We start from the raw sequence: 15,677 nt of genomic DNA, 5'->3' as shown, positions 1-15,677 counted from the left end.
ACGTGATACCAAGGTGTAATTACTGACGTGATACCACGGTGTAATTACTGACGTGATACCACGGTGTAATTACTGACGTGATACTACTGTGTAATTACTAACGTGATACCACGGTGTAATTATTGACGTGATACCACGGTGTCATTCCTGACGTGATACCATAGTGTAATTACTAACGTGATACCACGGTGTAATTATTGACGTGATACCACGTTGTAATTCCTGACGTGATACCATAGTGTAATTACTGACGTGATACCACAGTGTCATTCCTGACGTGATATCACAGTGTAATTACTGACGTGATACCATAGTGTAATTACTGACGTGATACCAAGGTGTAATTTTTGACGTGATACCACAGTATAATTACTGACGTGATACCACGGTGTAATTACTAACGTGATACCATAGTGTAATTACTGACGTGATACCAAGGTGTAATTTCTGACGTGATACCACAGTGTAATTACTGACGTGATACCACGGTGTTATTACTGACGTGATACCAAGGTGTCATCCCTGACGTGATATCACAGTGTAATTATTGACGTGATACCAAGGTGTAATTACTGACGTGATACCATGGTGTAATTACTGACGTGATACCAAGGTGTAATTACTAACGTGATACCACGGTGTAATTATTGACGTGATACCACGGTGTCATTCCTGACGTGATACCATAGTGTAATTACTAACGTGATACCACGGTGTAATTATTAAGGTGATACCACGGTGTAATTATTGACGTGATACCACGGTGTCATTCCTGACGTGATACCATAGTGTAATTACTGACGTGATACCACAGTGTCATTCCTGACGTGATATCAGTGTAATTACTGACGTGATACCATAGTGTAATTACTGACGTGATACCAAGGTGTAATTTTTGACGTGATACCACAGTATAATTACTGACGTGATACCACGGTGTAATTACTGACGTGATACCACAGTGTAATTACTGACGTGATACCACGGTGTAATTTCTGACGTGATACCACAGTGTAATTACTGACGTGATACCACGGTGTAATTACTGACGTGATACCACGGTATGATTACTGACGTGATACCAAGGTGTGATTACTGACGTGAAATCAATGTGTCATTACTGACATGATACCACAGTGTAATTACTGACGTGATACCACGGTGTTATTACTGACGTGATACCAAGGTTTCATTCCTGACGTGATATCACAGTGTTATTATTGACGTGATACCAAGGTGTCATCCCTGACGTGATATCACAGTGTAATTATTGACGTGATACCAAGGTGTAATTACTGACGTGATACCAAGGTGTAATTACTGACGTGATACCACGGTGTAATTACTGACGTAATACTACTGTGTAATTACTAACGTGATACCACGGTGTAATTATTGACGTGATACCACGGTGTCATTCCTGACGTGATACCATAGTGTAATTACTAACGTGATACTACGGTGTAATTATTGACGTGATACCACGTTGTAATTCCTGACGTGATACCATAGTGTAATTACTGACGTGATACCACAGTGTCATTCCTGACTTGATATCACAGTGTAATTACTGACGTGATACCATAGTGTAATTACTGACGTGATACCAAGGTGTAATTTTTGACGTGATACCACAGTATAATTACTGACGTGATACCACGGTGTAATTACTAACGTGATACCATAGTGTAATTACTGACGTGATACCAAGGTGTAATTTCTGACGTGATACCACAGTGTAATTACTGACGTGATACCACGGTGTTATTACTGACGTGATACCAAGGTGTCATCCCTGACGTGATATCACAGTGTAATTATTGACGTGATACCAAGGTGTAATTACTGACGTGATACCAAGGTGTAATTACTGACGTGATACCACGGTGTAATTACTGACGTAATACTACTGTGTAATTACTAACGTGATACCACGGTGTAATTATTGACGTGATACCACGGTGTCATTCCTGACGTGATACCATAGTGTAATTACTAACGTGATACCACGGTGTAATTATTGACGTGATACCACGGTGTCATTCCTGACGTGATACCATAGTGTAATTACTGACGTGATACCACAGTGTCATTCCTGACGTGATATCACAGTGTAATTACTGACGTGATACCATAGTGTAATTACTGACGTGATAACAAGGTGTAATTTTTGACGTGATACCACAGTATAATTACTGACGTGATACCACGGTGTAATTACTAACGTGATACCATAGTGTAATTACTGACGTGATACCAAGGTGTCATTACTGACATGATACCACGGTGTAATTACTGACGTGATACCACAGTGTAATTACTGACGTGATACCACGGTGTAAGTACTGACGTGATACCACAGTATAATTACTGACATTATTCCACAGTATAATTATTGACGATACCACAGTATAATTACTGACATGATACCACGTATAATTACTGACGTGATACCATGGTGGAAGAAATGAGAGTACATGTTAACAGATTTGATATATTTTAAACTTTGAATAAGTAAATAAACATTTTGAAATGTCGTGACACTTTTTGTCGTGACTGTTAACAATATTTGTCTGGTGACTTATTATCAACACAAACAAACGTCAGTTAAATATGCGACACAGACGTGGAACTTTATCCAAACACTGACGGATAAGTTACACGCATCTGTCCAACACATTGTAGAACACAACTTACCCCGTAATGGATTGGGTATTGTATATCTCGGAGGCCGCCTGGTATGTATTCGTGTAAGGAAAGATAAACCGTGAACAAAATACACCCTTACGCCTGCAACACGAGCTTGGCCTGGAAGTAAGGTACTGTACTTAACATGTTTTTATTTGAATCGAGACCTCATTTTTCAATAAATACCTTATTGAATAGCTATGTTAGTCAGTATTTAGATACGGATGTTATAGCAATAATTACATGGTAACAGGATTAGCACGAACCTTACACACGTGCATACATCAGTCGAGTGTGTTTGCATTACTGAATGGAGGGGGAGTAAAGTACAGTATTTGTTGTTGTTTTGTTTGTTTTGCTGAAATGAATCCTAAATTATCGAATATACAGTTACATATACTGTATGACCTATAGTATTCGTGTGTACTTTCTTTCGTGGTTTGGAGCTTTCACATGATTTAATATATAATTATTTAAGATAAGACTAAGGTAGCCATTTATATCATTCGTTAATTATTGATCGTTATAGTCGTGCTGTTACTACTGTTTTACACTGTACGTATGAGGTCACCATCAACTGTTTACACATCCATTATGTTTAACAGTGTAAATATTTTTCTGTACGGTACATAACTATCGCCATAGATGTATAACAATTATGCTGAAATTTGATTAAATTGAATCACTGAACTTGTCATAGCTTATTTCATCAAGTTATTAAGGTAGAGTTGGGTACTGGTCACCGGTCATGACACAGGATCCCCAACAGCCTTATTTGAGTTTCGGGTACCATTAGTAGATGATAGCGTTGGGAATTTATGTTTTGTTGGTTGTTTAGAACGGGCGCTCTGATGAGGTTGGATAGCGGTAGCCATCTTGGATTTACAGGATGACGGCTGGTAGTATCTGGATTAGGTTGCGCTGCTCGTGTGATCACAGTTTAGTCCGGATAGGCACGTATATATGACAGTACAGTTTCACAAGGACTGTTCTGCCGTCCACCGTCCATGTCACTGATACTTCTTTTAAAAGGAAATCTACACCTACCAACATTGTGGCACGTTTTTAAGTGAACGCCTCGTTTATATAAGAACAGGTGAGTCTGACCGGTTTGAAACTGTCCTCCCTACCACCTTCGTGTTTCAGTGTACAGTTCTCCAAACTTCCAGAAACTCCACAGCCTCGCCCTGTTGGTCAGCGATAATGCCCCGAGGATATTCGGGGGACTTTGGCCTTTTGCTGTGCTATGTATAGGAACGAAACCAGATATTGGTACATGTTGAAGTGGAAACCAGAAATACACACGGTAAGAAATGATGTTCTCACATACTTCACAGGGTTATCCGTCGGTTGCTAGACAAAGATAAATCAATCTTACACCGGGGGGTGAAGACAGCTGGCACGCGCTATATGACGCTGCTCACAATAACGTAACGTAATCATTTTACGTTGAATAACCAGCATGCTTAGCATGAGTTCCACACCTACCTGAGTTGACCGAGACACCATATAGTCCCCTATACTTGCCAAACCAGATTTGCAAACTCACCTGACAACATGTGCACTACACGTGTATGAATGACCTGTCACAGTTGAGTAACCTCAATAGTACACATTGTAGTAAGTATCCTGACAGCCAGCCCTCATCAAGTCGCGCCAGGACTGATTGACCTCCATATCCTGGTCGAAAGGCTGCAAGGAAAGGATGAAAACTATTTTTAAGATACCCAGTTAGTTGACCACACACAGTCCTTTTATCATTCAAGATCTTAGAGATGCAGGGTAAAATACAAATTGGTCAGGCGTTTTAATTATCTAAAATATTATTTTTCTTAAAAACAAGAACTACCTGTGCTTCCTTTAATCGTCTAGGGAACTCTGATACATAAAATGAGTGATTTATCATGTCGCTAAAAGGTGCACTGATATATGTAAAACCTCTCTAAAGAGTTCAGAATATGCCATCAATACCAATGGCCTTCCTGTCATTGACCTTAGACACAAGGCACTCCTGTACCAATATCGGAGGTTACATTGCCATAGAAATTGTTAGAAACGTTAGTGACTTCCATTTGATAATTGTTTCGTTTGCCTTTAAAATGTCATTATGAAAAACCAGCTGTGCCTTTACTTAAAAAAATGGTTTTGTGGTTCCTTAATTTTGTAACAATGTTCTATGTTTTCGATATATTTCTCAATTTGAGGCTGATTTGCAGCGGTTGTATACGTTTCTTGTATACAGCTTAGCGCACGTTTGAATTAAATTTTCTTTTCTATCTTGAAATGTCTTCCTTCACTAGAGCATATTCGTCTATAACATCATTGATGAGTTTTTCGTAAACTGGTTTACATTTACGTTTAAAAACGGTTCTTACCAGCGATCTCAGTTACTAAGATCACAGTTAAAAGCGAATTTGTTGCTTAAAATGAAACTAATAGAGGAAGTTTGCTAGTTTTTCATGAAACATGTGGATTATTTGATAGTATTTTTCATATAAAAAACATCAGATAGAATATTGTCACTAGAGTTCAAGTCCACATTTAAATCTTCCACAAGTATAACATGGTCATAATGTGTACTGATCAGTTTTATATCAATCATTGAAAACTAATGTCCTTTGGTGTAGCATTTTTGTTCAATGGATTGTATTAGAAAGATGGAAAAAATACAAGAAAGACCCATAATTATCACCACTATTTGCTCTGGCCAAGTCTATAGGCATTTTATCTTTTAACGTTTCTTTTTCTACATGTAACATTTTCAATTTCTTAGTGAGAGAGTAAGGTAAGAATTGTAATCCATATCACCTACTCTCTAAGCTATTAATTATTCTATATAAATTTGTAATTAGTACATATGTTAATTCAAATGACAACTTTTTGATATGAATTTATTACTCTTTTTAGTTTCAGTCAAAGTGTGTAGAGGTAAGTGAGTTTGGTAGGTAGAGGATTCCCAATCACCTGTTTTCTGTGCTATTAATAGTATAATCTTGATTTATAATTACAAATTATCTGTATTTGAAAGCTTTCCTGATAACATTTAATTCCGTTTATCTGGTAAGATAATATTATTTCATTTTTGGGATAATACTTTTATTCATATTGTATAAATAAAGGTTTATTTAAAATAATGCAATTTATGAGGAACTTTAAAAGCTATCTTAATTTACCTGTGATATATCTTGATATAGTATTTGCTATATCTACACTTTGTCTACATTTGATATCATACTACATTATACGAGCTAATGTTCTTTGTTTATATGAACGGTCATCTTAAATTTATCAGCAGGATTACAGGACGATTTCAATTTTCCTTTGGTAATTTTTCCATTTCTAGAGAGTAACATACTTGCTTCCGAACTTACAATGACCGAGGAATTCTTAACAAATGCTGAGTGGTCACACAAAGGCTTTCCATCCTGGGTTTCGAGAGATGCATCCGGATGAATATCACAAATTAAATCGGAAATATTATAATCCCTTCTGTGATATGATGTTAGTTTGTTTTCGATGTTTGTTGATATATCTTTTGGCTCGCTTTCTGAGGAAATGGCTAGATCTGCATTTTACCTAGATTTATATGGCAAGTGTTGTCGATGAAGTAGAATACTTCTATGTTATTGATAGCATGAAGATGTATATATTGCCAAATATGTGGACATAAGGTCCATTCCCAAAACACAATATACAAAATTTATTTACATCAACATGATACATCTCTCTCTCTCTCTCTCTCTCTCTCTCTCTCTCTCTCTCTCTCTCTCTGTTGTTATGAAGATCTGATGAATTTCTCCTATGAAAATATTAAAATATGTTTGTTTTCTCAAAAGATGTGTGAGGTGATAATGGCGTTGAAAGGAACAGTCGGTCGAGTGCTCCTGAAGTAATACAACACTGTACAACAATGTCGGACCAACACTCACGCGATGTACCTAACAGTGGATGTTGGTTTATCCCCCAGAGTGTCAAGAGAGTATGGAAGAGATACAGTCCAGATCAACAGTTCAGGGAAAACATTTCCTATACCATCTGTGTATATCTGGCGTTTTTTATCATCGTAAGTTCATTTGTTCCCCGCGTGTACACATTCACCATTGTTAAATGCTAGTAAACTCGATTCTGACATTGAAACCCTTTTATTAGATTTTTGAGTGACAGTTTCGATTCTACATGGTTAAATCATTATTTTACCTACATAAACTTAGTAGCGACAACAGATATATATATCTTCTGTAATCATCTTTCTGTGTTCTGATTACGTCCCCTTCTAGTGTGACTATAGGATTCCTATCCACCCGTCGTGTACGTTGCGTTTGTACGGACTATGTACGTGACGCCAAAGATTGTCAGCGCTCCAGCGCCTTCATTTCAGTTTCAGTGTTTTGGGTATTGGCCAAAGCCACTAAAACTATTTTATCGGGGACCGTTAGGCGACATGTATCGCTTTACCAATATACATCTTGCATGTTCATTTGGATTTTGTATTTGTGTATTGACAGTGTGTTATTTTTTGACGGCTTTGATTATGTTCACTTGCAGCTGACACTCTACCTTCCGGAGCACATGGTCTTTGTCTCCTTGTACGTTTTAAGGTTCTCCATACAAGTCTTTATATTTTTGTTCGTATTTCATCCTCGTTTCATCATTTTTGAGTAAAAGGTACGATTTTGTTAACATGTTCTCGAAATATTCATCTGCATTTAGATTGTTACTATCCTATCGTTAATAAATATGCTCTAACAAACTCAATCGTAACATCATACGTTTTCTGTATATTTTAGGGATGGAGGAAGGGTCAATTCGGACCATCTTACATTGATTTAAGGATGATCACCGACACTGATCTGGAACAAGGCTCTTGGATTATTACGACTATCTTCATTGGTTATACATCCGGGTCATTTGTTCATGGATTTCTGTACACTCGAGTAAACCGGAAGTTGATGCTGAGTACAGCACTTTTTATGATGAGTGCAGCCATTGCTATTGTGCCATGGTGTGTGATGATAGAGGTGATGTTACCTACCTATTTTGTTGTTGGACTCGTCCAAGGAGTCATAGACACAGGTAAGAGATCATGGAAACTGTCTTTTGAACTGTTAAGTCCCTATGGTAAAGCACGACAAAACAACTCGAGGCTCCTTTCTGCTAGATAGGCATTGTGTTGAAATAGTATCTGTTTTTGTATACATTTATTTATTGAAGAAAAATCGGATCGTGTAGTAAGAGTGTTGTAACGGTTGCGTGCCTACAGTCCGTTACCAAGTTCCATCTTAGACCCAGTATATATCTAACTGTTGTAAGAATACAAAAAAATGGCTAGTCTACCTGACTTCAATATATATGTAACAATTGCCTAATTTACGCCTGGTAAATATCTAACGCTGTGATAGCCTGAATACAACCTATTACCTAGATAAACCAACTGTATCACAATGTACCTACACCCGTACACCCTGTACCGCAACACTATGTGATCACGTCAACTTGACCGCGACACACGTACACCGTGACTGCGACTACCTTTACCGAGACACACTTTGACCGAGTCACCCGTTTACCAAAACACGGCAAACACTTGTCTCGGTACCTGTCACAGTCACCGTAACACAGTACGTCGCCCTGTACTGTGATACCCTGTAACGATACGTGATACCGGTACAACAGTGGAACCCTAACTTATACAGCTAGGCCCAAACTTATTCAGCTTGGTCACTGTTTACCTTTATTTACCTTTTTTGTAACGCTGTGTGTTCCTTCATCCGAGCGAGCTGGAGAACAAGTGAGCTAGCTGCGATAACGTAGCTCTGGACGACGGACGGACACTTTCTGACAGATGGTCGTCGTCAGAGCTACGATTCCCTCCCATTGCTCGTAATGTAGCAAAACAGTGAACCTCGAAAATGCTACAAATAGCGGATATCGTTTAACTTTGGAGTAATAGTTCGTATAATTAAACATTTCTAATACAATTTTGCAATGTATCAGCCTACCGTCTAATCTAGAAATCTTTAATTCGCATATTCTGATAACATACTGCTCGGAGTTGTCTCCGTGATCCGCCATGATACTTCTCGAAGAACTCTCGCGAGGATTCTAACCCAAATATGGAACCCGTGATCCATATATGGATGAAGCTACTACGATATATAAATACATAATCAGAGATATTTAACCACTCTTGTGTAACTCTTGTGAAGAAAGCGAATCTTACTTTGCGTAATTAAATAATTTCAGAATGAATTGACCTTCCTTACCGAGATATATTACTCCGAATCTGTTTTTCTGTTGAAATCTCGCGGGAAACCTCATTAGCATCAATTTATTTTGATTTCCTTATAAGGAAATTGACCTTTACACTTGTATCAAAGATGGCGGTATGTTTGAACTGATATCGCCGTGTGTCTTGCTCGTTTTGGATTTTACTATTTATTGTCAAACATTTGAAGTAATGTGCAGGTTTGTTGCTTGAATATTCATAATAGCTACCAGAATCATCAATTTACATGTGTTTTTTTATCCGAGAAAAATTTTACCACTGCTAATACTGCCCGATGTGAATCACATCGGGGCTTGCTACACTATCGACAATGGGAAGAACTTCATTCCCTGCCGGAGAGCAATGTAGGCAGGGTATGAATATTCGTTCTACAAGTGAGCCTGCCCGTCCGGGGTGACTGTTAGATGTTGTCAGTTGGTGATCCCCTCCTCCTTTCTCAACGCGGGCTTGGGACCGGCTACGGCGGAGTTAGCCTGCCCGTCTGATGTGGAGCCTCTATTTATACCCCCGGCCAGGATGGAATCAACCAATCAGAATCGCTCTTACAAAGACATATCTATGCAAGGACTTGAGCAAGACTATACAGATGCAAATTGTTTATTAATCACAATATTTACATTCATTCGCTGCAGTGTTTTTAGGCTTCAATACAAACGAGGTGTTTTGTACAATGGCCGTCTCTGACACATAAAGCATTGGTTCAACAACATCGCTTTTAATCCCTCAAAAAATGGACAGTTTGTGAAAGGATGGTTTCCCATTCGTCGGTCTGCGATAAGGAGAGATCCTAAAGGTTTTGAACTGTCATAGCAAAAATATGTATTTATTGAGTCAATATCACATGATGTATTAAGAGTGAGTCTTCTTACATGTACGTGGCTTCGTATTCCTTGCAGCAATAATCATCTCATTAGTCGGAATCTTTGGGTGTATACCGTACCGCGACCTCTGATCCATCATTAGTTAATCATATAATCGGATCTGTCTGAAATTGGCCAAAAACATCAAAGTGGCAAATGTCAAAAGAGCTTCTTTAACATAGTTATGCTCTCCAAGTATGTTGTCTCTGGCACGAAATAATGTTTTTTTGTGTGTTTTATCTGATGTTGTCAATGTTTGTATGTAAAATTTGTATATTACAATGTATGTACATGTATATGATACTGATGAGTCGGAAGACTCAAAGTCAATAACGAACTTGAACTTGAACTTGTATAATAATCAATGTCTTATATGTACACGTACCTATCTAAGCGGTTATCTTTTCAGCGTTTTTAGCGCTGGATTCATTAGTTAAGAAATATGAGTGCGCTAATTACACTTTCTATATTCAATATTTGCAAGTTATGGGCTTGCCAATTTATCTTTGTGTTAACCCGTTAAAATTTGCAAATGTGCTACAATTAGAATACGCCATAATTAGAATATTTAAAGTGATTTTCCACCGTTCTAACCGTAATATTAAATTGTATGTATTTTCCAGTAGACTATATATACAGATGATTAAATAATTAGCAATGACATGACGATTGAAGAACAATCCCAGTAACAATATCTTATTTCTTACAACAGGAGGGAATGCGGAAGTAGTATCGGTATGGAAACAAGAAGGTCGATTGGGTGTTCTTGGATTAAACTTTGTTTTTGCCTTCGGAAGTGTTCTTGCGCCACTTGTGATAACATCCTTCTTGGTGGAGATTGAAGATGAAAGCTTGAAAAATACTACAGTGCTTTCACCTGTGCAACGGTTGCCAAAACAACCGAACAACACATATATCAACGAAACATGTGTCACCAATACAACTTCGCTGAATTTACATGTTACTAAGCCAGAATCAAACATATACATACCATTCTCTATCCTCGCAGGACTTTCAGTGCTCGTGGCTTCATTGTTTGTTTATTCATATGTAAAATATGACAGGGGAAGTATCACGGGAGAGGCAGCACAAAGTCCGCGGCCGCTACCAAAATCCTCCAAAGCTGTGATGCTAAGTATCATCGGCACAATGTTCCTCATCCATAATGCTGTTGACGACACATTCGCGGGATTGCTGTCGTCATATTGCGTGGAATATTTTCATTGGACAAAAAAAGATGGGGGGTTTATTTCAACAATATTTTTTCTGTTTGTTCTTGGGGCGCGTTTTATTTCAACCACCCTTGAAAAGTACATGAATACTTTAATTTGTATCGGTATTAATTTGACTTTGATGTTAATCTCTGTTCTAGGCCTTTTATTGGTTTCGTTGTACACGTTAGAGACTGGTGTATGGGTGTTTGTGTCACTGTTTGGCTACTCGACGTCTTGTGTATTCGCCCTCATGTTAAGCTGGACAAATGAATACATCACCATGGTGACAGGGAGGATATCGTCGTTCCTGTTCGTAAGTGCTATGATCGGGAGTGCACTTAATCCATTACTCCTCAGTTTCCTGATGAAGAGATTCGGACTGATATGGTTTTGTTATCTATTTCTGATTGAACTAATAATACAATTCATAGTATTCGTCGTAGGTCTAATGGGTACGAAATACATTGTCAAGAACTTTGGCAAAACCTTCGATACAAGTCATAATAAACATTAAAATATCAACATATGTGCCTTAATAAATTATTCGCAGAAATATACACATATATTTAATAATTTTTATGAATACTTGTGCTAATTTTTACCTCTCAGGCTTCTTTGTCAGGTGAAAGCAAAATATGAAAATTCGATTAATTCAAACTAACCACGAAATCAACGAATATTAAATCACCCCAAAAATAAATTATTTAACAGTAAACATTGTTTAAAAGCTTGTATTTCAATACAGCATACATCACATATAATACCTACTATTTACAGTAGGTAGCGGATACATTTTATTGACTCTTCAACCAGTAGTACAGAGGCTACTGAATTTTTTTTTCGGTGGAGAGAATCAGTAAATCACATGTACTTTTGAGTCTCGCGGATGGATAAGCTTCGCCGAATTCCAGAGCATATACTCAGAACACAACACGAGATATCTAAATAGTTATAAGCTTGAACACGTACGGGAGGATGTGAGCAGAGCACATGAGCGCTAATGTTGCGCCCTATCTCTTTGCTATAGCAAACATATACATTGTTGTACATTATTGTAACTTGTATATTCCGATGACGTCACAGTGGCATTGTTTACATGTTCATCGGCCCATTGTGTCTGCAGTGCCTGATATGTACTACGTAGGATGTAGTCTAATACAACCTACATATTAATTCTAACAGTGCTATTTTTGTTGAGATAATGAAAACATCAAGCAATACTAGGTTGTAAGGGTCTTTCTGGTCGTTTATCAATGTAAATAAAAAGTAGATATTGTCATTGGATAATATGTAGGATGTTTCATCGTATAAAGCCTGGCCACATCTCATTAGGACATTTAAACGTTAATATTATTTTATTTCTGCTTTGTGTTTGATCCATTAATATAAACGTCAGATGAATGTGTAAAATACGATGTTGCTTGCGTGATTGCATATAATTTTGTATCCTTACTGCCGGAGTTATTTTGACCTATAAACACACTGATGGCATACATCAATAATGTTACCAAATCGACAAAAAGGGCACATGGGAAAAAGTAGAAAAAACAAGTACAATAATGGCGCGTATGTCTCATATCCCGAAAACGAATTATTTTTTTGACATTCCTGAATTGCTTTTGTTAAGTGATCGCGTTTATGAAAATATGTTCCCTTCTTAACCATTTCTCACCATTATTTCAATATCCCGATTGTTAATTTTCCATTGCTTGATTGTAGCGTTTCAGTGTCCCTTTTCTGCTAGGTTAACATGTCGCATTTGATATAATATTCATTGGGATGCTTACAATTTCACGATTTCCTTGACATATTACGACTTACAAAGGCAAATTAATAATAAAAATACATTTTTGCCTGAGATGCAGCCTAAAAAAGAACATGGCAAAGTTTGGCTTTCGACATCATGACGACGCAGGGAAATATCTTATTTCCTTGTGTGAATTGAGTCTGGATCGGTATATAATCTGCGAGTATGTACTTAGCCCTCTCTTTGTTTACTCAGGGTTAAACATTATTTCAATTGTTTCAATAACATTTTGGAAATTCAACATTGATCAGCTACATAACCATGAACTCTCTGTTAAAAAAGAAACAGAACACCAACATGATAGCAAAAATGTAATTCTAATTCTAGATCGATAAAAGTGGAAAATAAGTTAAAAAAAAGATTTTCTGTCAAGACAATCAAGAGACTTCATGAACAACCGGAGTAGGTGTACACAATGAGTAGGCGTCTCTGCGTTACCTACATCACCCGCCATGCAAATCTATATCAAATTCGCAAAATAATAACTAGAGTGTTGACACCTAATTCACTTGGATTATTAATAAGTATTGAACACATGATGTCGACCATTAAACTTCCCATGGTCTTTCCATCTCTCGAAACCAGGTCATGTTAATATTTATTTCGGTCGTCAACATCTGGTTGGAAAATCGTCATATTGGGAAAAGGTCCTTTAATATCGGATCACTGTACCTCAATACAGTACAATGCACTATATGGAAAGATTAACAGTTGGGGTAATTGAAGACATCATGCCTAGCATATGCCGTCCATGCTTGTTGTGTTGTAAGTAATTATCGAGGTAAGCGACTTCCATCATGTACATGATAACTACAAAATTTGATTGATTTGTGTAAATAATATACCTTTTTAACTGAACTTATCCACCTATCACCTACTGATATACCTTCAAAAGTATAAGAATATTAAGATTTAATGACATTTCTGCATAGATGTACATTTAGCATGGATAGCGTTCCAAAGCTCTGATTTCACAGATTACTGATTTCATCCATATAGATCCAATAAACGCAAAGCAAAAGATGGCATAAAATATCAATTTCGAATATCTCGGAGGGAGCAGCGATAATTACCAAAGGAAGAGAATCTTTAGTTTCATTATTGCTAAGAAAAGTATTTAGGTAAATTAAAGTCTCTCAACCAACACTAGATCTTGGTTTCTATTGGCGCGAAATGATGGTTTCTTTGGATACCAGGTCATGGTTTATAAAGAAAAATTATCTAGGTTCCTCTGGATAATATGTCTTGCTTTCTATTGATTCAGGATCGTGATTCCAATGGGCACTAAGTCTTGGTGTCTATAGATACATAGCCATGGTTCCTGTGGACACTAGTTCTTGGTTTTCTATTGATAGAAGACCATGGTTCCCATGGATACGAGGTCTTGATCTCTATAGATAGAAGGTCGTGGTTCCTCTGGATGCTAGGTCCATGTTTCTAGTGATACAAGGCCACGGTTCCCCTGGACACCAGATCTGGATTTCTATAGATACAAGGTCGTGGTTTCTGATGATGCTAAGTCTATGTTTCTATTGATTCAAGGTCATGGTTCCCCGGGATACCAGATCTTGGTTTTTGTAGATACAAAGTCGTGTTTCCTATGTAAATTATGTCTTGGTTTCTATAGATACAAGGTCGTGGTTCCTCTGGGTGTAAAGTCCATGTTTCTATTGGTTCCCCTGGCAACCAGATCTTGGTTTTTGTAGATACAAAGTCGTGTTTCCTATGTAAATTATGTCTTGGTTTCTATAGATACAAGGTCGTGGTTCCTCTGGGTGTAAAGTCCATGTTTCTATTGGTTCCCCTGGCAACCAGATCTTGGTTTTTGTAGATACAAAGTCGTGTTTCCAATGTAAATTATGTCTTGGTTTCTATAGATACAAGGTCGTGGTTCCTCTGGGTGTAAAGTCCATGTTTCTATTGGTTCCCCTGGCAACCAGATCTTGGTTTTTGTAGATACAAAGTCATGTTTCCTATGTAAATTATGTCTTGGTTTCTATAGATACAAGGTCTTGGTTCCTCTGGGTGTAAAGTCCATGTTTCTATTGGTTCCCCTAGCAACCAGATCTTGGTTTTTGTAGATACAAAGTCGTGTTTCCTATGTAAATTATGTCTTGGTTTCTATAGATACAAGGTCTTGGTTCCTCTGGGTGTAAAGTCCATGTTTCTATTGGTTCCCCTGGCAACCAGATCTTGGTTTTTGTAGATACAAAGTCGTGTTTCCTATGTAAATTATGTCTTGGTTTCTATAGATACAAGGTCGTGGTTCCTCTGGGTGTAAAGTCCATGTTTCTATTGGTTCCCCTGGCAACCAGATCTTGGTTTTTGTAGATACAAAGTCGTGTTTCCTATGTAAATTATGTCTTGGTTTCTATAGATACAAGGTCGTGGTTCCTCTGGGTGTAACGTCCATGTTTCTATTGGTTCCCCTGGCAACCAGATCTTGGTTTTTGTAGATACAAAGTCGTGTTTCCTATGTAAACATTGTCTTGGTTTCTATATATACAATACCGTGATTCCTGTGGATACCAGATCTTGATTTCTATTGATACAAGTCCGTTGTTTCCATGGATACAATTTCCCTTCGATAATTTCCAATGGATTGTAAAACTTCTAATATCACCAAAGTGGGTGTATCATGTTGTTAATAACATGTTTTCTGCGGTTGATGAGATGCAGACTGTCAGATTCGTCTTGGAATATCAAACTCTCAACAAGCAAATAAACACTTCTTTATGATATGTTATATATCCGGTGTCTTACGTTGATTTACAAGACGTACCTGATTCTCGTCAGCACGCAGGAAATTAATAAGTGTCATG

The 15,677-nt window shown here is 37.5% G+C and overlaps 1 protein-coding gene across 1 annotated transcript; it reads left to right on the top strand.

The window, feature by feature from the left end:
- Nucleotides 1–6,505: 6,505 nt before the first annotated feature.
- Nucleotides 6,506–11,718, top strand: LOC117343662 (sodium-dependent glucose transporter 1A-like). Its single transcript, XM_033906118.1, has 3 exons — nt 6,506–6,751; nt 7,476–7,761; nt 10,547–11,718. The coding sequence occupies exons 1-3, from the start codon at nt 6,599–6,601 to the stop codon at nt 11,560–11,562; spliced, it is 1,455 nt and encodes a 484-aa protein (XP_033762009.1). The 5' UTR covers nt 6,506–6,598; the 3' UTR covers nt 11,563–11,718.
- The last annotated feature ends 3,959 nt before the right edge of the window (nt 11,719–15,677 follow it).

Source organism: Pecten maximus, chromosome 15 (assembly GCF_902652985.1).
Source record: "Pecten maximus chromosome 15, xPecMax1.1, whole genome shotgun sequence".
NCBI classification, from domain to species: Eukaryota; Metazoa; Mollusca; class Bivalvia; order Pectinida; family Pectinidae; genus Pecten; species Pecten maximus.
The sequence above is the reverse complement of the archived record's forward strand: the minus strand, read 5'-3'. Positions and strand labels throughout refer to the sequence as shown.